Source organism: Colossoma macropomum, unplaced genomic scaffold, assembly GCF_904425465.1.
Source record: "Colossoma macropomum unplaced genomic scaffold, Colossoma_macropomum, whole genome shotgun sequence".
NCBI lineage: Eukaryota > Metazoa > Chordata > Actinopteri > Characiformes > Serrasalmidae > Colossoma > Colossoma macropomum.
Window position 1 is genome coordinate 8,460,845 of NW_023494794.1, and position 22,500 is coordinate 8,483,344.

Consider the following 22,500-nt stretch of genomic DNA (forward strand, 5'->3'; position numbering starts at 1 on the left):
TACAATACACCACACTACATTACACTGCATGACACTACACTGCATTACTGTACATATAGTACACTACACTACAATACACCACACTGCATTACACTGCACGACACTACACTACATTACTCTACACAATAGTACACTATACTACAATAGACCACACTGCATGACACTACACTACATTACTCTACACTATAGTACACTACACTACAATACACCACACTACATTACACTGCACGACACTACACTACAATACACCACACTGCATTGCACTGCATGACACTACACTACAATACACCACACTGTATTGCACTGCATGACACTACACTGCATTACTGTACACTATAGTACACTACACTACAATACACCACACGACACTACACTACAATACACCACACTGCATTACACTGCATGACACTACACTGCATTACTGTACACTATAGTACACTACACTACAATACACCACACTGCATTACACTGCATGACACTACACTACATTACACTACACTATAGTACACTATACTACAATAGACCACACTGCATTACACTGCACGACACTACACTACATTACTCTACACTATAGTACACTATACTACAATAGACCACACTGCATTACACTGCACGACACTACACTACATTACTCTACACTATAGTACACTATACTACAATACACCACACTGCATTACACTACATTACTCTACATTACCCTGTACTGCTCTACAATATACCACACTACACTACACTAAACTGCTCTACACTACATTACTCTATACTTCTCTACACTACATTACTTTATCACTCCTATTAACACCACCATCAGCTGATCTCTCCTATTAACACCACCATCAGCTGATCTCTCCTATTAACACCACCATCAGCTGATCTCTCCTATTAACACCACAATCAGCTGATCTCCCTTATTAACCACAGCGTCTGCTCATGAGTTGATTTGACCGAATAACCTGTGTGTATGAAAATACGTAAACGTTGCTCCTGTGGCAGATTTTGAACGCCGTGTGATTTTAGCTGGAATGCTAAAACAGTTAGCCTTTGCTGAAGCATCTAAATTACTGTTCCTTTACTTCATTAAGTACATGAAGTAAATTAGCTGATCAAACTCCTGGAGCCCAGATAAGCAGCAGAGCTGACAACTGTCATTTCCACACTGAGAGCGAAGCACGTTGTGGGATTTTCTCGTTGTCTGTTTCGGAAATTGTTTTCTGTAACGGTCTTGCAGTAGCAGGTTTAGCTCAGTCAGACTGAGTTTGTGGTGGTTTCAGAATCAACAGAATCAGGACTAGGCAGTGAGATTCATACACTCCGACGGTAATTCTGTTCAAAAAGCTTCAGTCACTGTTGACTTTCAGGATCATTGTATTTGTGTTATTTACATCACAATCTTGACTGACAGAATCTGGAAATAACTGTGATAAAACTACTTTGAAAGCCGATCTGATGGTGTAATATGGTGTGATGTAAGATTCTGTGTGCTGCTCTTTTTGAATTCTGGCTGATGCTGTAGTTAAAGAGAGATACTGTAGTTGGTGTTTTATCATTTTGGTCCATGTGTCCATGTCCGTCCTGCCCCTCTGAGGGTCTCTACACAGCGCTGCATGGAAGTGTGATGTTTATAATGAACAACCAATCACTTCAAGCACAACCAATCACAACCAATCACTTTTTCCAAATTAGGAAAAAGAAATTAGATGACCTAAATATGGGTGAGAAAGAAATACTGCGGGGTGAGACAGAGTCCTGCATGAGGACACTGAGAGAGCGATCTGTGGTTTAAACTGTAGCTCATTAGAGCCACAAACAAACATCCAATCAAGAACAACACACACATTTTACATTATTTACACAGGTTGAGGTTGTCGTTGCAGTTAGTTAGCATTTAATTTCACAATAAACCAGATAGTAAGATAAACATATCCTACACTATCAGCCTTATAATACCACACACACACACACACACACACACACACTAACCTGACTCACTAAACTATGCAATACTGTTATCTTTTAAAATGTCACATATCATAAAACCCAAATAAACTTAACTCTAAAATAACTTATTAAATAACATAAATCCTGGATCTTTTCTCTCAGAGTCAGAAGGTTTGTGCAGTAAAATGATTCACCTGTCCGATGAGCAGAAACACCTCCGTTCAGCAGCACTGCAGACTTCTGTCTACAGAACACACACTCTTTATTTCAGAAATGAGGAAGCGGCTGTGCGTGTGTCTGTGCGTGTGTATGTGTGTGTGTGTGCGCATGTGAAAGTATGTGGAACGTGTGTGTGTGTGTGTGTTGTATTGTGATGTAAGAGTGTCTGATATCTCCAATCTGACTTTAGTATGGAGAAAATTAAAGGCAATGTTTCTGCAGCACGTTAGGTGAGTGTTTTGTGTTTTTAGAGGCAAACATTACACAAATGTTGACAAATCCTGATTATTTAAAATAATGTTCCACTGTTTTTTATAACAAAGTGCTGTCACTGGCCATATAGGACAGGGTGGAATGTGTATAGTACAGTGTATAGTGTATATTGTACAGTGTGTATGATAAAATATAAAGTATATAGCAAGCAAGCAAGTGAAGTTTATTTATATAGGATATACATACATACATTACATATATATATATATATATATATATATATATATATATATATATATATATCCAGAACTGCGAGGTCTGCGTTAGAAACGTCTTCAGATCATTTTTCATCAAATATAAATCTTAAGTTATTAATCTAGAATAAATAAAGTTAAGTCTCAGTTTTTCCGTTTATTTACCTCTTCCTGGATAACCTTTTCGTTTTCTGTCCAGTTATAATCAACACAACCTTCATTATTCATATCAATTCCTAAAACTTTTAAGTGCTGAGTTTCTGGTATTTCTACTGGAAATTTCTTTGTAGGGTCTCCAATCCACACATTCTGATTTAGACACATTAAGTTCTGCTCAGGGAAAACAAAACGAACACAAACAAACAAACAAGCAAAGTAGGTTTATCTAAGCTGATCTAACTGTAAAGAAACACAGTTATGAATAAAGAAGTCTGTAAAAATAATATAATACCAAAATGTACGATTGTATGTGTGTGTATTATATACACATATATTAATATTCATGAGACAGATTGTGGAGGAAATAAATGCTGTGGCTCTCATTCACGTCGCAGATTAAGTTTGGGCGCCTCCCTGTGGTCAAACCGTCAACTGGCAAGTCCGAGAAAGACCATCAGACTCCTTACTGTAAATGCTGATCTACTGTATTAATGATGTGGTTTGGTTGTAATAATTACTATAAAATTATTGTCATTTTATTCCCATTTTATTTACGGAGCCTCTCAAACACAGTAACTCAGGAAGTCACTAAGTAACTCAATATTTACACATTTTACCAAAGTATCTCTTATTCTGCTACTTGCAGGTTCACATTCTGACCACACGGTGGCGACCAAGCTCCATCGATGACCGCCCTCAGCCCAAAACCCCAGAGCTGGTCTTTCTGCTCTGTTTTCTCTGATCAGCACATTAATAATGAAACTCCATATCCGGTGCTGCTTTTCTTCAGTCACTCATATCATCACTACACTCTGACAGAGAGGAGTTAAATATCACACATATTGTGTAGGATTTCATCCCCTTTACCGACTGAGCTCAGAGCCCCGAGTGTTCATTCACACTCAGCTAATGTGTTTCTCCGCTTTTACACTCCAGCTGGTTTAGGATAATCAACACACTGATGTGTTGTTATGGCACAATGTGTGTTTATTATGTGTAGCTTAGATACTGATTTTAATAAAATAACCTTTTCTTTCAAACATAAATGAGGAAAACTGGTTATTTATTTAACCAACATTAATTTAACAGTGAAACAGTGATTTTACAGAACTAATGTAATCAGTTCAGATGCAGTTTTCACTGTGAGAAGCAAAAAATAGACCTATAAAAGTGAAAACAGCTTAATGTTACAGAAATCATCGTTAATACTCAACGAATTCAAATGATCATAAAAAAAATAAAATAAAATAAAAAAAAAAAACTTTTCCACTTGAAGGGGAACTCCACTGATTTTTCCAAAGTTCTGCATAATTAAACAGTGGAGATGTAAACAGAGCGGATCAGAGTGGTTTGGTGTGAAATGCTCTGTTCTAGATAATCTTACTGAGTCTGGTTCTCAGTGGTGCTGATAGGAACCAGATGTCTGAAAGGGTAAATGAGTCTGAAAGCTCCCTAACAAAGTTCCTCCATGAACTGGTTCTAGATCTGCTGCCTGATGTCTGACTCACTGTTCCAGGAGAGATTTGTGATCAAGTTTTGGATTTTAATCCACTGATTTTAATCCATTCATGGTGGAGGGATACATGCAGGGCGCTGTGAGGCAAAATAGTCCCCAAAGAAAACTTATTATTTCAGATTTTCCACTATTTTCCATCATCAACATTCCATATGAACTCAGAAGACTCGTGTAGGTTCACTGGTGGTTCTGGATAGTAAATAAAATGTCTATATTTGTGTTGTAGTCATGGCGACCCCTGGTTCCTATCACCACCACTGTAAAGACATCTGAACCGTTTCACACCAAACCACTCTGAATCTCTCTGATTACACCTCACTCACTGAATTATGGGAAATTCTGAAAAATTGGTGTAATTTCCTTTCAGTTTTCAAAAATAAATGTTGACCAACAGTTTATAAACAACCTGTTTACACAAATAAAACTTCTGAAGCTGTTGATATGATTCTGATGAAGCTGCTGTGGGAGTTTTTGATAATATAAAAAAATAAAAGATTTTTCAGAAGTGATAGATGAATTAGATCATAATTATTCACATATAAGTATTGTAGATTGGCTTTGTGTGTGTCTGAGTGAGTGTGTGTGTGTGTGTGTGTGGGTGTGTCTGTGTGTGTGTGTGTGTGTGTGTGTAATGTGTGTGAGTGTGTGAGTGAGTGTGGGTGTGTCTGTGTGTGTGAGTGTGTGAGTGAGTGTGGGTGTGAGTGTGTGTGTGTGTGTGTGTGTGTGTGTGTGTGTGAGTGAGTGTGGGTGTGTCTGTGTGTGTGTGTCTGTGTGTCTGTGTGTGTGTGTGAGTGTCTGTGTGTGTGTGTGTGTGTGTGTCTGTGTGTGTGGGTGTGTCTGTATGGGTGTGTGTCTGTGTGTGTGTGTGTGTGTGTGTGTGTGTGTGGCTTTGACCTGCAACATCCTGAAATATATCACTTCCTGGTTTGGAAGTCAAGGTGATCAAGACAGCCGTGACTTTTGGAGATGACGGTTTGCAGATCAAAGAGTGTGAAACATTTGGGAGCAGCAGGGCGGAGCCAGGCGTCGACCCCTCCCTGCCCAAAAAGAGTATAAATAGTGTGGATTTGAGTGGGTTTGTCAGGTGATGCCTGGATCAACTCCAGATTAACGCTGGATTAGTGCTGGAAAGCTTTAGTCTTCAGTGAGGAATTGTGCCTTTTCCTGCTGAGCCTGGTGCTCTGAGTTTATTTGGGTTCTGTGTCGGGAAAAAAGCTACACATTTTTGCTACAAATTATATAAACATTTGTTCCACCACACTGTCGACATTTTGGTAGGAAACCTCAATTTACCTCATCAGTGTTGTGTCTGGCTGTAATGAGATGAAGTCATAACTGATCCAGAAAAGACAGTAAAATATGAAACACATTTCATCTCATTTTAAAGCGTTTTAACTGAAATATTTGAGTGTTTTGACTTGAATCTATTTGATTTGTTGTTGTAGTGATAACGAATAAAAGCTGAACTCTAAATGGCTGAATGAATTAATGCATTTTTGAGAAATTAAATATGGTCTGTTCTTGTTGCTGAGATGTTCATTGGCTGTCAGGGTAGTTTAAGCTACTTTTCTGTGTGTCTGCTTTGATGAATGAAGCTCTGTTGTGTCTTAAGCTCCTCATTATGAATAAGAAAAACAAACTTCTGACTCTGTTTCATCCAAACTTCCCTGGAACGCGTTTTCAACAGAAGCTGCTTCTACTGAACATAAACATTTTGCGAATGAGCTCAGTAGAAGATCTTTATCTCCTGCTGATGCAGCGCGACAGACACGCTGCATGACAGACATGTTCCCAGAATGCAGTGCGCTCTTCTCCTGATAGACCATCATCATCTGGAGCTTCATTTGCAGACTCCATTCAGAAAATCACACTCAGTACTTTGGCCTCCATGAAGAGAAGCAGGAGATCCTCTACAGCCCTGACCAGCCTGACCTCTTCACACTGACCTTTTCTCTCATGTCCAGACAGAAGAGGTGATGAAGTCCTGCTCACTGATTCAAGCTCTTTAACAGGCTCTTCACTCCCAAATCCTGGAAAATCAAATGTTATAAAATGTGTATAAAGGCTGCTGCTTTGATTATCATCGACAGGCTGGTCAGTGTGGTCAGGACTGTGATGGATGATGTTGAATGTAATCAGTATTTAAAACCATCATTTCTTGGCAGAGTCATGGAAAATGGTTAAAAAGGATCAATGTAATTAGGTTTCTAGGAAACAATACCTCGCAAATATTCAGACTAAAGCCCGGGTTTAAATACTGCAAACTATCTGTCATGATCATATGCACAGGTGAACATACTTAGTACTCAGGGGATTGAGAGCGCTGATAGGTTCGCCGGTGAAAGTCCAAATTCACATGAGAACCCATTGAATTCTGGGCAATGGAGTTCTCTCCAGAGCTGGATTCTGAGTGCAGATGTCATGTGATCTCCCAAAGGATTCTGGGAGATGATGTCCATGTCTTCCAGAGAGTTGACAGAATGCATGACACGACTAAGTTTATAGAAGCAGTATAAAGTATTTTTGGGTTATGTAGCTTATAATTAACAGTAGTTTCTAAATCTATTTTTATATAACACGAAAAATGCAAAAAAACAAAATTTATTCTGCTTTTTTTCTTGATTAGTTTAAGTTACTAAATCACTGAACTGGATTAGTTAAATAGAATCAAGTGTTCTTTTTATTTAAAAGAAAAGAAAGCTAAACTTTCTCTTTCAGTAGCTTTAATCTTCTTATTAGCTTATTAAATATCTGTTTTCTTTAGATTTGTTTGGTTTAGATTAACATTTGAGCCTTTTTATAAAATATTTAAACATCATAAATATTATTGTTTGTTTATAGTTATTTTCTTAATTATTATTATTTTTCTACCTGCTATATTAAGCAGTTCAAAGGTCAGAAGAATAAGCCAAATTAGATATGATGTATAATATATATTCACAGACAGATCTGGATCTGACACTGTCCGTCTCCTCATCCTCACTGTCTTCCACAGCGGCTCCCTCCGGTCCAACGTCTCTCTGAGGAGACTCCATCTGGACCTGCCCAGTCTGGATTGGCTCATTCCAGCTCCTGATCCTCTCTGGCTCCACCCCTCTTTCATTACACACACCTGCAGCTTGTTTATGGACTCATTTACAGTCACACACACTCACACACACACACACACACACACACACACTCACACACACACTCACACACTCACACACACACACACACACACACTCACACACACACACACACACACACACACACACTCACACACACACACTCACTCACTCACACACACACACACACACTCACACACATACGCACACACACACACACACACACTCACACACACACTCACAGACACTCACACACACACACACACACACTCACACACACACACACTCACACACACACACACACTCACACACACTCACTCACACACACACTCACACACACTCACACACACACACACACACTCACACACACACATTCACACACTCACACACACACCCACCCACACACTCACACACACACACACACACACTCAGACACACACAGACACACACTCACACACACACACTCAGACACACACACACACACACACACACTCACACTCACACACACACACAGTCACACACACGCACACACACACTCACACACACACACACACACTCACACTCACACACACACACTCACGCAAACTCACACACACACACACACACACACACACACACACACATACACACAAACACACACACACACTCCTCTGTGCATCTCTGTTCTTTACCACTGTGCTGCTTTACTGAATTCTGAGTTGTGTTTACTTTTGTTGGTGTTTTTTCTGTGTTTGTTGCTTTGTTTCTTGGGGTCTTGGCTAGTAAATGTACCTTGTGTCTACACACACAGACACACACTCACACACACACTGACAGACACACATACACTCACACAAACTCACACACTTACACACACACACCCACACACACATACGCACACTCACACACACAAACACACTCACACAAACACACACAAACAAACACACACACACACTCACACACACACACTCACATACTCGAACACACACACACACTCACACGCACACACACACACACGCACACACTCACACACACCCACACACACACAGTCACATACTCGAACACACACACACACTCACACGCACACACACACACACGCACACACCCACACACACCCACACACACTCACATACTCGAACACACACACACACACACACGCACGCACACACACACGCACACACCCGCACACACCCACACACACTCACACGCACACACTCACACCCACACACACTCACACACACACACTCACACACACACCCACCCACACACTCACACACACACACACTCAGACACACACAGACACACACTCACACACACACAGACACACACTCACACACACACACTGACACACACACATACACTCACACAAACTCACACACTTACACACACACACCCACACACACTCACACACTCACACACACGCACACACACACTCACGCACACACTCACGCACACACACACACACACTCACACACACACACACTCACACACTCACACACACGCACACACTCACGCACACACTCACACACACACACACACACTCACACACTCACACTCACACACACACACACTCACACACACGCACACACACTCACACACACACTCACACACTCACACTCACACACACACACTCACGCAAACTCACACACACACACACACACACACACACACACACTCACACACACACACACTCACACACTCACACACACGCACACACTCACGCACACACTCACACACGCACACACACTCACACACTCACACACACGCACACACACACTCACGCACACACTCACGCACACACACACACACACTCACACACACACACACTCACACACTCACACACACGCACACACTCACGCACACACTCACACACTCACACTCACACACACACACACTCACACACACGCACACACACACTCACACACACACACACTCACACACTCACACACACGCACACACTCATGCACACACTCACACACACACACACACTCACACACTCACACTCACACACACACACACATTCACACACACGCACACACACACTCACACACACACACACACTCACACACTCACACTCACACACACACACTCACGCAAACTCACACACACACTCACACACTCACACACACGCACACACTCACGCACACACTCACACACACACACACACACTCACACACTCACACACACGCACACACACACTCACGCACACACTCACGCACACACACACACACACTCACACACACACACACTCACACACTCACACACACGCACACACTCACGCACACACTCACACACACTCACACTCACACACACACACACTCACACACACGCACACACTCACGCACACACTCACACACTCACACTCACACACACACACACTCACACACACGCACACACACACTCACACACACACACACTCACACACTCACACACACGCACACACTCACGCACACACTCACACACACACACACACACTCACACACTCACACTCACACACACACACACACTCACACACACGCACACACACACTCACACACACACACACACACTCACACACTCACACACACACACTCACGCAAACTCACACACACACACACACACACATACACACAAACACACACTCACACTCCTCTGTGTGTCTCTGTTCTTTACCACTGTGCTGCTTTACTGAATTCTGAGTTGTGTCTACTTTTGTTGGTGTTTTTTCTGTGTTTGTTGCTTTGTTTCTTGGGGTCTTGGCTAGTAAATGTACCTTGTGTGTACCTGCCTGCCTGTTTATTGACCACTGCTTGTTGTGACCACAAGTGTTGGACAGGCCCTAATAAAGCCCCTCTGCACATGCAGCCTGACTCACCTCATGCATTACATGCGTAAAGTCAGCCTAGTTGGGTGGTGTTTTATTTACACTGATGTGAATTTGACCAGGTGCTGTAATAAAACATAAGAAAAGAAGTATTAATTTTCAATGATACCTGAGTAAAACAGATCGTCCTGAGTAATAATACTGAAGTACAGTAGTCAGTACGTTCTGCCCGTATGTGTTTCAGTATCTCTCTCATGGTAACAGACATGATGTGACACATGGAGAGAAACAGAGAGAGCAGGAGGGCAGAGTGACCGTCAGCTCACTGTAGAAAACTAAAAGAATGACCAGTACAAGCTAAAACGCAGCAGGGCCAGTGATGAATGTTGTAGTCCAGTCAGCTGTGCTGTTTCAGCTAAACACAGTGACCTGTCAGCTTGACCTTATGAGGGTTTGTTCAGGTCATCTTCACACCTTTTCCCAGCAGCTCCTGGTGCCACACATTTGCATACTGTACATGTCCTTCCTCCTGTTTTGTTTACCTTCTGATCCACCGTCCCACCAATGTGTGGCCCTTTTGTTCTTTGGGTGACCATGTAGCTCCACTGGCAGTGAGACTGAGTTACTGTGCTCTTCTGAAAGAGTTTCTACACTGACCAAAAAAATGTTTTTTGGGGACAATTTTGCCTTAAAATATATTGTGTTTTTACATCTCCTGTAAATGTATTTCTTAGGGAAAAATTGCTCCAAAAAACAAACTTTTTTGATTCAGCTCTATTTTATCATGATCAACTTTGCATATGAAAGCTCTGAAGACATGAAGGTCCACTGGTTATTTTGTGAATCAGTGAATAAAACGACTATTTTTGTTTTGTATGTATTGCAACTCCTGGATCCTTTCACAGCGATGGAGTCTGTAAGTTTGTCTTTGGTGAACCATTAAACATCAAACCACTTTATATTCCTCTTTAAATACATCAAGTAGCTGTAAATCAGTTTACAGTTTTTTTTTTCCCCATTGTTTAAACCGAACCAGACTTAGTTAAATTAATGTATGCATCATACAGAAAATGATCAGTCAAAATTATTTCCATTTACTCACTTTTTTGTGATTTTTAGAATCTATTGAGTACATTTTACTCAGTGAAGTAACTACATAGCTACTTTTCAGCCAAATAGAACAACTGCTTTAACATTTTTAGGCACATTTAAATAAAATGAAGTACATTAGAGTTTTGAGTGATAATTTAAATTGTGCTTAATTTCATTTATTTACGTGTTTGTTTGTTTGTTTGTTTGTTTGTTTGAAGGCTGGGCTTTTCTAGATGCTCTGTCCTCTTTTTCACTGACCCGTCTGGCGCTGTTGTTTATCATTTATCAGCTCCTGCCCACACTGGCCCCGACGCTGTGACATCAGCAGGATCAGGTTTATTGTTGTTATTTGAATATTTCCAGCTCATTCAACAAGAAGCGCTTCACCAGGTAAGACTGCAGGTGTGAAGCTCTATCTTTCTGTATGTATCTGTTCAACTGATCCTTCATATTTTCATCATTCATCTGAGATCAGATGCAGCTGTTCACTGAGAAGAGCAGGGAGTGTTTGGTGTTACCATGGCAACTGCCCCTGTCCTCCTCCTCTTCCTCCTCCTCTCAGGTAAGAATGGACTCATGAGCTTTTAAACCTTATTGGCTCTGAACATCATAAACGTCTGTTCAGTATCTTTAAGTGTTGTTAGTCTGAAGAAACAGGAGAAACTCCTTCACTGCTGAAAGTTTACTGACCAGATTCTGAGCCGTCATCAACTTTTACGCTCTGCTGGGGAAGCGACTCCTCCAGTAATGTGAGCCTTATGGCCCCTAACATGATTTGTGGATGTGCATTATGAGTTATAGTGACTGGTTATTGTTCCACCCTCATGCAGGTGTGTGAGTTTATTAGTTATGAGTTTAAGAGTTTATACAGTGATTATAGTGTGTCAGTGGTGAAGAGCTGAACACAGACTAATGTGTCACTATGACTCATGTGGGGGCTCACAGGTATGCAAATGAGCAGCACACACACATAAACAAACACACACAGGCCCATTAACACTACTTTACAAGGATCCTTCATATTGCTAAAAGCATTTTACTGCATAGACGGCAAGTCCAGGATCTAAAAGCCAAGGTTAACCTGAAATCTGGACATTCTGGTGCCTAAAAGGAGAACTTCACTTTTATCTGTATTAAATTTAAGAAAGTTCTGATCATCCAGAGCTTAAGATCAGAAATCCATGCTGCCCAAACCTGCACTGGGTGACGGTGATGGATTCACTGCTGGAAATGGTGAGATTGGCACTAAGACAAACAATGCCAGGAACACCAGCAGATGCAGGATAGAAAAGGAGAATGTTGTGATTTACAGCATTTAAAGATGCACTTAGACCAATGAGGAGAAGAAGAGATCCAGCATCTGCAGAACGCAGGAGGTCAGGAGTTCAGTTTCACTACAGTGATGAGTGTAAAGGCCACATTAAAAAGCCTTGTAGAGATTATTTCCAGCCACTTTGTGTGGCTAACACTGTTTCAGTCACTTTGTTCAGGAAAGAGGAGGTCAGAAACTGGTCAGAAACTGGTCAGAGGGAACAAAAGCAGAAATCTAAGATGGATTTATTAAATGATCCACTGGAGGAACGATGGTGGACACACAGAAGGGAAGCAGGGGCAGAGTCCAGCTGACAGAATGAAGAGCTAGACGTGGATCAGTTCTGGGGTCTGTGGTGAAACTGGGGTCTGTGGTGAAACTGGGGAACACTTCTTCTACAGAATAAGTGTTAAATATGGCATTTTCTGCTAATTTTAGTGCACATTTTCTAATTATTTTCTGAGTTTAACAAAAAAAAAAGATAAAACAGAGGAATATAGAATGTACCATGACTTTTGCAAAGGCTACATATATTTGTTGTTTTTTTTCCCCAACATGTTAAATTCAGCAAATAATCAGCAGTTGTGCATTAAAATATTCAGAAGTGTGTCTCTGAAGTGTGGTAACTAATTTACATACAGGACCTAAACTTTTGCATATGACTGTATAAACAGCATTGTATGAAAGTCAGAGACCACCTTTAGTTATTGATTACCTTTAGTTATTGATTACCGTTAGTTATTGATTACCTTTAGTTATTGATTACCATTAGTTATTGATTTTTCAATGTCAGGGAAAAAAAAACAGGAGACAAACTTATAAAAAATACCTCCAACATGAAATCTAGCAGTGCTTAATTCATCCCCAACACTGCCACATTAACTCTTCCATCCTTCCAGTCTTAAAACTAATCAGTCACAGCTGTGTCTCCAAACAAAAGCTTCCCAAAGCTGACATCATCAAACAGGCACAACAAGCAGCTTCCCAAACTCACCTCAGCTGCCGTCAGATTTCAAAGTGAAAAAACAAAAACTACTAATAGTAACAACAACAACGGCTCAAGAGCTGGTAGAAACCAAAACTGCCCCATCAGATAAACAGCTTTCATCTGAAAACATCCACAGGTGTTTCTGTCCATCCTTCCACTGTGAGAAGACGACTCAGCGCTGTGGGTCTGAAAGGACGTGTAGCTGTTAAGAAGAACCTCACTGAGAAAAAGAGACGGATAAAAAGAGGAATATTTTTGAGCTTTAAAACTGAACTTGTGAGATGTGGAGTGAAGTTATACAGATTGATGAGCTTAATTTGTGATTATTATTACTCGGATTAATTTGATAAATGAAAGGGTCTCTGACTTTTGCACAAACTATGAATACACAGTATAGAAATATTGAATCTCCATTAAACATATTCCTTTCACTCATTACGTTTTTATTTAGAACATGAGATTAATCTGTTGACTTCCCACTCGTTATAATTTTTAATTAAAAATTTCAATGTATAACGAAACTATCCACAACTATGCTAATTCATTAATAAATATTACTCAGCCACTGCATCACAAAGAAAACACTTAATTTATTTTTTAAAATGCTTATAATTTTCTTTTATATTCTTGAGTTGTTTAAAAGCAGATACTTTTTGAATTTCAGTCATGTATATTTTTGGCTCACTGCTTCTGCTTTTAACCCAAACGTTCACATCAGAACAGTTTCTCTGTACTTTTATATCTTGATTGTTCTTAATCACACAGATGTGCGTCGCTGAGATGCAGAAATGAGTTTTTGATCTTTAGATCTTTCCAGCTGTTCTAAATCAGTGCAGCCTCGATTTTCTGACTTCACGATTCTCAGCTTCACCACTACAGTACAGCACAGTCTGTACACCGACCTGTAACAGCTGTACACTCACAATGAACACACCTGAACACGCCCATCAACACTGTACTGATCCTAAAACTGAAGAGAACAGCATTACAGTGATTTCTCTGCTCTAACAGTCCAGCATCTCACTGTTCTGGAGCTGTTTAATCTCTCATTCTGTACAGTAAAACATCCTGGATCAAACACATTTACACCTGTTATTTCTGTTCTACAGTAACTACAGAACTTTCTACAGTTTCTTCTCCTGCAGATCAAAGTCGTCTCAGAACTTTCCACATCACTGAGAAGAGAATGAATCAGACTGAGGCTCGAGCAGCTTGTAGAACAAACTACACTGACCTGGTCACTGTGTACAGTGATGAAGACAACACTGCACTGACTAACCTGATCAACATGACTGGTATCAGTTTAGCCTGGATTGGTCTGATCCGCAATCAGTCCAGTGATAAATGGTCTAATGGAGATGATGTTACATTCAGTAATCTGACAGGGGTCTGTGGGTCAGGGTCCTGCTGTGTTGCTATGAAGGCTGATGGATCATGGGAAAGTCTTCAGTGCACAGATAAAAGAAACTTCATGTGTTATAAACGAGGTAATTACTGATTATTAACTCTATAGATTTAAACTAAAGGGAAGGAAAGTCGTCAGATCAGTTAACAGTGAATTAGATGTGAAACACATTACAGGCTGTAATAAAATGTGTCGAGTCATCATATTCAGTTATATTTGACTCACAGTTTACAGACTCTTTCACGTGAATAACAACATCATATCACCTCCCATGATGCACTGCTGGCACTGAGCCCTGAGTTTTCTAGTTCAATATATTTTAATCTTCACAGTTTTAAGACTCACTAAAGTGTTCTATTATAATATTGTTTTCATATCTGCTCTGATTTTATGTGCACAAAATTACTGTTTCATAAAAGTTCCAGCTTTAAATGATTTTTAATCTGTTATCAAAAGTTTTCCTATATGGTGAAATGATTGGCGGGTCAAAATACTTTGAATGTGACCAGCAGATGGCGCAGTTCTGTACTTCCCCTCCCCAAATCGGTCCAACATCATATATTAATATCAGCTTTAACTGCCTGGATGATCAATAAAGTAAATCGATCTGTAGCAGAATTAATACTGACTTTTTATCAGAATTAATATCAATACATACAGATATAATATACATATTTACAGACAGTCAGATCCATAATTACAGTCTCTGTTGGTGAAGACGGTAAAAGAAGGTTATAAAAAATGTATTTAAATTCGTTCAATAAATTAACTGGTGGATTTTTATGATCTTTTTTATCCATCTTTGTAAACGATGTGAATAATTATAGAGCTGACTGTATTTATTTGTAATGTAAGTTGTTGCTGTATTTAAATAACCAGTTTATTAAAGAGCCATGAGGGTCAGTTCCTTTGAAAGGGTGGGCTGGATATTTGGGGGTAAATAAACCTCTGATGTTGGGAATCTTTTAGTAGTCATTATTCCCAAATAAGGAACACTGAGTTTCAAACCCAACACGTTTTGTCTTTTATACATTTCCCCCAAAATATCATGAGATGATCTGAATTATGAGGTCAATAAGAAGCTCTGTTCCCTCCATAGATGCTGACCTCACCCTCAGATATCATTTAACCTCTGAGAATATGAGCTGGTATGAAGCTCAGAGTTACTGCAGGAAGAACTACACTGACCTGGTCAGCATCAGAGATCAGAACCAGAACGAAGCAGTGAAGATAGAAGGGCTGACCAGCAGAACGTCCTTCTGGATCGGCCTGCTGCATGATGGCTGGGAGTGGACTGATGGTGGACGCTCTGCCTACAGGAACTGGGCGACTGCTCAGCCTCGATCATCATCAGTCTGTGTCAGACTGAGAAAAGGGAAATGGGAAACATCACCATGCAGTAATACTCGTCCTGCTCTGTGCTACAACAGTAAGTCACGACTTTACAAACACTCTGATCCTCTCAGAGTTCAGGATCATGAAAGGCAGTGATGAGTAACACTGCAGTATGAGGGACGAGGAAAAGCAGCAAATCGAGATGATCAAAACTCAAAGCTCATCCCAAACCGTTACTGTGAGCTAATATGACACTGATATCATAAATGAATATTTAATATTAGGTGGAACTTTTATTGACTGAGTTTTGTTTGTAGCCAGTAAATTTACAAAATATGAAACCAAACCGTGATTTTGATTCATCACGATTCTGTTTTATTAGATATTAAGAATGTTTTTAAAACTTTACTGACAATTCAAGTCATTAATATCTACTGAGTCTCTGGCAGCTCTGTTAATATTTTCTAATAATCAATAAATGTAGGTTTATTGACTGTAATATTTACTCATCGTTATACTTTATCAATTTGAAAATTCAACATGTTATAAATGTGATTGTTGAGTGTTTATAATTATAATATATAATAGATTAGAATCAAATCTGACCTGATAAATTGATTTTTGTTCAAATGTATTTAGTGTTATTTTTCATAAACAGCAGATTTGATCAGCCTTAGATAGATAGATAGATATAAAGACAGACAGACAGACAGACAGATAGACAGAAAGACAGACAGACAGACAGATAGATAGATAGATAGACAGATAGATGATAGATAGATAGATAGATAGATAGATAGATAGATAGATATAAAGACAGACAGACAGAGAGACAGACAGACAGACAGACAGATAGACAGAAAGACAGACAGACAGATAGATAGATAGATAGATAGATAGATAGATAGATAGATAGATAGATAGAAAGATGGACAGACAGACAGGTAGAAAGACAGACAGACACACAGATAGATGAGGAGATGAGTAATATTTACAGACCTAAACCTGCAGGAATGCTGGAGAAGCACAAAGAACTACAGGACTAACATGATGAGGCCTGAAGTTTGTTTTAAGGAATATGATTGTTTTAATGACAGTGTTTCTTACTGACACACAATCCTTATTAAAAATATTAATCATGTATTTAATACATGACAGACAGAGAGACAGACAGACAGACAGACAGATAGACAGAAAGACAGACAGACAGACAGATAGATAGATAGATAGATAGATAGATAGATAGATAGATAGACAGACAGAGAGACAGACAGACAGACAGACAGACAGATAGACAGACAGACAGACAGACAGACAGACAGATAGATAGATAGATAGATAGATATAAAGACAGACAGACAGAAATACAGACAGACAGACAGATAGACAGAGAGAAAGACAGACAGACAGACAGACAGATAGATAGATAGATAGATAGATAGATAGATAGATAGATAGATAGATAGATAGATAGATAAATAGATAGATAGAAAGATGGACAGACAGACAGGTAGAAAGACAGACAGACAGACACATAGATAGATAGATAGATAGATAGACAGACAGACAGACACACAGATAGATAGATAGATAGATAAATAAATAGATAGATAGAAAGACAGACAGACAAACAGACAGACAGACAGACAGACTGACACATAGATAGATAGATAGATAGATAGATAGATAGATAGACAGAGAGACAGACAGACAGACAGACAGACAGACAGATAGACAGACAGACAGAGAGACAGAGAGACAGACAGACAGACAGACAGACACATAGATAGATAGATAGATAGATAGATCGATAGATAGATAGATAGAGAGATAGAGATTAAGTGCTACTTCCTCAGAGCAGAGAGGAGATGAGTAACGTCTCCCTCTAGAGGAGATGAGTAATATTTACAGACCTAAACCTGCAGGAATGCTGGAGAAGCACAAAGAACTACAGGACTAACATGATGAGGCCTGAAGTTTGTTTTAAGGAATATGATTGTTTTAATGACAGTGTTTCTTACTGACACACAATCCTTATTAAAAATATATTAATCATGTATTTAATACCATCTAAAACCTAAAATACATCTATGGGTGCCAACTTGATGGGTTGAACAGCAGGGCGGCAGAACATGAATGCACAAGTAAAAATGATTGGGAAAAAAAATCATAATTCATAAATAATTCATTTTGTTTTGAATGTAATGCACTTCTGTTTGTAGTGGTCAGGCAGCCCAGAATTTGTTTAACCCACCAGAAGCTGAAAGAGAAAGTGTCCAAACGTAAAGGTTTGAAACAGGGTGTAAAAAACAGTGAATATTGTTTTTAATAACATCAAACAAACCTTTTATTATTATTTATAATACTGAATTCTCTTACTTTCCTGGTAGAAACAGCCTTTAATAAACAGTTTCAGAGACTCTTTTTGTGACATTCCTTCCTGTTTAGATGGTCAGGACGGGGTCTTAAACTGGCTCAGGGTGACGCCTCCAAACCGAGCCTCACTGTCCTGCCTCCTCTCTGACTGTCTGAGCCTGAGTGACCTTTGATAGCCAGATACTCAACACTGCAGTCCAGGGACGCAGGAAGTGGGGGTGCTGAGGGGGCTGCATTGCCCCCTGATCTCAGTAAATGTCTAAATGAACTACAGTAATAAACAGTTCAGAACTGTGTAATAACTGTGTAATAACCTGAGCGCAGTATAGAGCCGTAGTGCTGGATTTGGAGCAGAGTTTTAATAAGATTCTCTGAATCTGCAGAAGCTGCTCTTTTTAACTGACGCTGTATTTTCAGTACAGTGAGCTGAAAACTGCTGGCCGCTTTGGGCTCGTCGCTCAAACACACACAGGTTGGAGTGTAAAGAGAGGAAGTCCAGCTGTTGGTCAGTTCTGAGCCCCATAGCAGATTAATACTGACCTTAAACTGAAAAACAATCATCTAACATAATAATGAAGTTCATCAGTCGTTATTTCTCCACTCGGCGCCGCTTCCAGTGTTGAACCTCAGCTTGGTTGCCGCGTCACATACCAGCAATCTGATTGGTCGCCGCTCAGTTAATCTGCATAAAGTTCATCCAGAACCAGAGCAGAGTGATGATGTGCTTCAGCGCATTAATGAGTCAGTTATGTTTATATGTTGTCTCTCTTGCCTCGTTATATAAACTCTCTGATTCTCCCAGCAGGAACGTGAATATGAAGCTCTTTTCTCTCTCTAAACCATCATTTTCCGTCTGTGTTGTTGTGTCTCTGTCAGCACTCATCCATGTCAGCGCTGAGCAGATGGACTGGGAGAGCGCTCTGGATTACTGTCAGAGAGAGAACAGGACGGCTATTCTGCGCATCGAGTCTGATCTGGACCAGAAAGAGGTGAAGTTCGAGCTCAGGAGGAGGCGTGTCTCTGGGCCTCTGTGGGTGGGGCTTGGACAGAGTCGACTCTCTGAGCTGTTGAAGTCGTCCAGTAAGCTGGCTTTGGGACCCTGGACCAACAGGAACGAGAGACAGACTGAGCCTGCGCCCCTCAGCCGTGCTGGGACAGACACTGTGGAGAAAACGTTCAGGAAGAAGACGGACGTTTCAGCTCTTAGAGCTGTTTGTGAACTTAAACAACCATAAAAGACAGATTTCTCACCCTGGAAGTGACCAGTCCACTGTTTTCTAGCTCTGACTCTGTTCCAGTCCACATGCACTTCACTAGATTAATTCAGTCTATAAAGCAGATTAAATACTAAACAGTGATAAAGACTCAGTTACACACTTTTAAAATGATTTAGCTTCTCTTTGTTTATAAGGTGGATTATTGTGAAGTAATATTTCTACATTTTATTACTCTAATAACAGCTCTGATCACCATTTGAGATTATACTTTATTATAGCTGTTTCATTTCTGCAAAAGGATCATTTATTTTAGCATTTTTTAATCCCTGTCTTGTGTAACCTGTTCAACATCGTCTCTCAGCATTTTATTTGGTAACCTGATGATTTTTGGATTAGCCTGTATTTTATGAGTAGCAGATTATCTACTAATATTGTTTGTAGAATTAAGGAAACAGCATCATATTAATAAACTTTTCATTCAAAAATCCAGCCTGATCTTTTTACACTGTTATATTACCTGAATTTTTCAGTTCCAATTACAGACGTGAATTTGTTTATTCTCAGAAACTGCTGTACAAACTTTTCTGGGAGCCACTTTGTCCTTTTAAAAATATTGAAAATACTGTAAACCACACACAGGTATAAATATTGGATCGTACATAATAAGATTATGAATGATGAGTCTGTAGATTTGGGTTTTGCCAAGATCATTTCAAAGTTCAGAGGTCAACTGCAGCAGGTAGCGTCCACTGTAGATTAGTTCTCCACTGGTGGAGGTGCACAGGGCAGTGGGGTCTCCACTGGAGTAGGTGCACAGGGCAGTGGGGTCTCCGCTGGAGGAGGTGAACAGGACAGTGGGGTCTCCGCTGGAGGACGTGAACAGGACAGTGGGGTCTCCGCTGGTGGAGGTGCACAGGGCAGTGGGGTCTCTGCTGGAGGAGGTGAACAGGGCAGTGGGGTCTCCACTGGAGGAGGTGCACAGGGCAGTGGGGTCTCTGCTGGAGGAGGTGAACAGGGCAGTGGGGTCTCCACTGGTGGAGGTGAACAGGGCAGTGGGGTCTCCACTGGAGGAGGTGAACAGGGCAGTGGGGTCTCCGCTGGGACTCTACTGAGATTGAGATAAATCCTGTAAATAGAAATCTTTAAAATGCATCATGTGAATATCATTGTACTGACCCAGTGCTGCCCTCCTGCAGCCTCTCACTGGGTACATCACAGGCCTGGCTGTCGTCATTACTGCAGGTCACTGTGGGCTCTGATTGACTGTATTCATTCTGATAGAAGGTGTTAAGTAATTAAAATAGTTATGTGATGTTTGGTTCCTCATATATTTACAGGGAAGTTGTGGTGAAGTCCAGTCAGTCCAGCTGAACCGACCCTCTACTGGACTGACTGGCTGCAGGTAGATGGTGGATGGTGTCACTGGAAAGGGCTCCATACTGTTTGATATCCTCTGTTGGGCTGCTGGAACTGAAATAAGCTGGTCAGCAGAAGAAGAGATGAAGCACCGATACACAGAAACCCTTTACAGGCCTCCTTCATCTCACCGAGCGTCTCTCAGCACAGCCAGCAAACAACACACAAACAGAGGAACATGGGATATTAATCACTGTTTGTATCAACACACATTTAAAACATGTTTAATCCAGTAACAGCTTTAAAGGTCAGAGGTGGGAAATGCTTACACAAATAATATCTCAGCTACATAAATATGAATATGATATAAATATTAGACTGGATATGTTTCAGCCTGAAGAATCAAACACAGCTAGAAAAGAGGGCGGAGTCAGGAAGAAGGAGGGGTCAAAAGAACCTGCACATTTTAGATTAATAAAACACATCATCATCATCATCACCTTCTACTCCACCGATTATTATTTCTCTCCTCCAGTAATCAGACAAAAAGAAAAGCAGCACATTTATTTACATTAATCATTAAACACATATTCCTTTTACACTCGTTACAGTTTTCACTTGAACTGTTAATGACCTTTTTCATCTTGGCCTTACAGAACATCACTGAGCCGCCCACTCTGACCACCTGTGTTTGGATCCAAACAGTTAAAGAGAGAGAAATGAAACCGGTTAATATGATCGGAGCTTCTTAACTGCAGACCTTTTCTACTGTAGCTCCTCACTTACAGCAGATCTAACACCACACAACACACGACACACACAGGACAGCAGTGACATCATCTGGACATTTGTCAGTGGTGTTGGTCGGGTGAATGGGGAGCAGTCATGGGTGAAGGGGGGTAGAGGAGGGGGCTGAGGACACACCCCTGCGGCGTGTCAGTATTCAGGATGAGAGTGGATGATGTCTGATCTCCTGTCCTGATATTCTGGCGTCTGTTGCTCAGAAAGTCCATTAATAAAACAACACCAGCACTTAACTCATCTAACACCAGCTTAACTGATACCAACCTTAGAATTACTGTTAAACGTCCTGCGCCAAGTTAACATGAGACGTATGTGTGTCAGAGCAGAGATCACTGAACTGTGGAGCTGCTGCAGGACCAGGACTGAGAGTCACCAGTGCAGTAATGATCACAGGAAAGTTCACAATATTACTGTCTTTATTTTACAG

At 40.5% G+C, this 22,500-nt stretch overlaps 2 protein-coding genes across 5 annotated transcripts in view; one reads left to right on the forward strand and one right to left on the reverse strand.

Moving 5' to 3' along the window:
• arap1a (ArfGAP with RhoGAP domain, ankyrin repeat and PH domain 1a) overlaps nucleotides 1-2,152 on the reverse strand; it is a 36,334-nt gene extending 34,182 nt beyond the window's left edge. Inside the window, 1 exon segment of the mRNA XM_036580070.1 lies at nucleotides 2,133-2,152. The gene's annotated coding sequence lies outside the window, so the exon portion shown is untranslated.
• A 9,479-nt stretch (nucleotides 2,153-11,631) lies between these two features.
• Nucleotides 11,632-20,104, forward strand: LOC118814455 (secretory phospholipase A2 receptor-like). Of its 4 annotated transcripts, none has more exons than XM_036580074.1 (5): nucleotides 11,632-11,670; nucleotides 11,756-11,842; nucleotides 14,711-15,067; nucleotides 16,085-16,414; nucleotides 19,573-20,104. In XM_036580074.1, the coding sequence occupies exons 2-5, from the start codon at nucleotides 11,800-11,802 to the stop codon at nucleotides 19,929-19,931; spliced, it is 1,089 nt and encodes a 362-aa protein (XP_036435967.1). In that variant the 5' UTR covers nucleotides 11,632-11,670; nucleotides 11,756-11,799; the 3' UTR covers nucleotides 19,932-20,104. The 4 variants fall into 4 exon arrangements, with proteins under 4 accessions (XP_036435967.1, XP_036435968.1, XP_036435966.1 ...); XM_036580075.1 differs by having other exon boundaries at nucleotides 11,645-11,670; nucleotides 14,726-15,067; XM_036580073.1 differs by having other exon boundaries at nucleotides 11,652-11,670; nucleotides 14,690-15,067.
• The last annotated feature ends 2,396 nt before the right edge of the window (nucleotides 20,105-22,500 follow it).

Bases quoted from the DNA above. Each gene is read 5' to 3' on its own strand.
- LOC118814455 (XM_036580073.1), top strand. From the start codon at position 11,800: ATGGCAACTGCCCCTGTCCTCCTCCTCTTCCTCCTCCTCTCAG. The intron at 15,068-16,084 runs GTAATTACTGAT...TTCCCTCCATAG, and splicing joins CTTCATGTGTTATAAACGAG to ATGCTGACCTCACCCTCAGA. The intron at 16,415-19,572 runs GTAAGTCACGAC...TGTCTCTGTCAG, and splicing joins TCCTGCTCTGTGCTACAACA to CACTCATCCATGTCAGCGCT.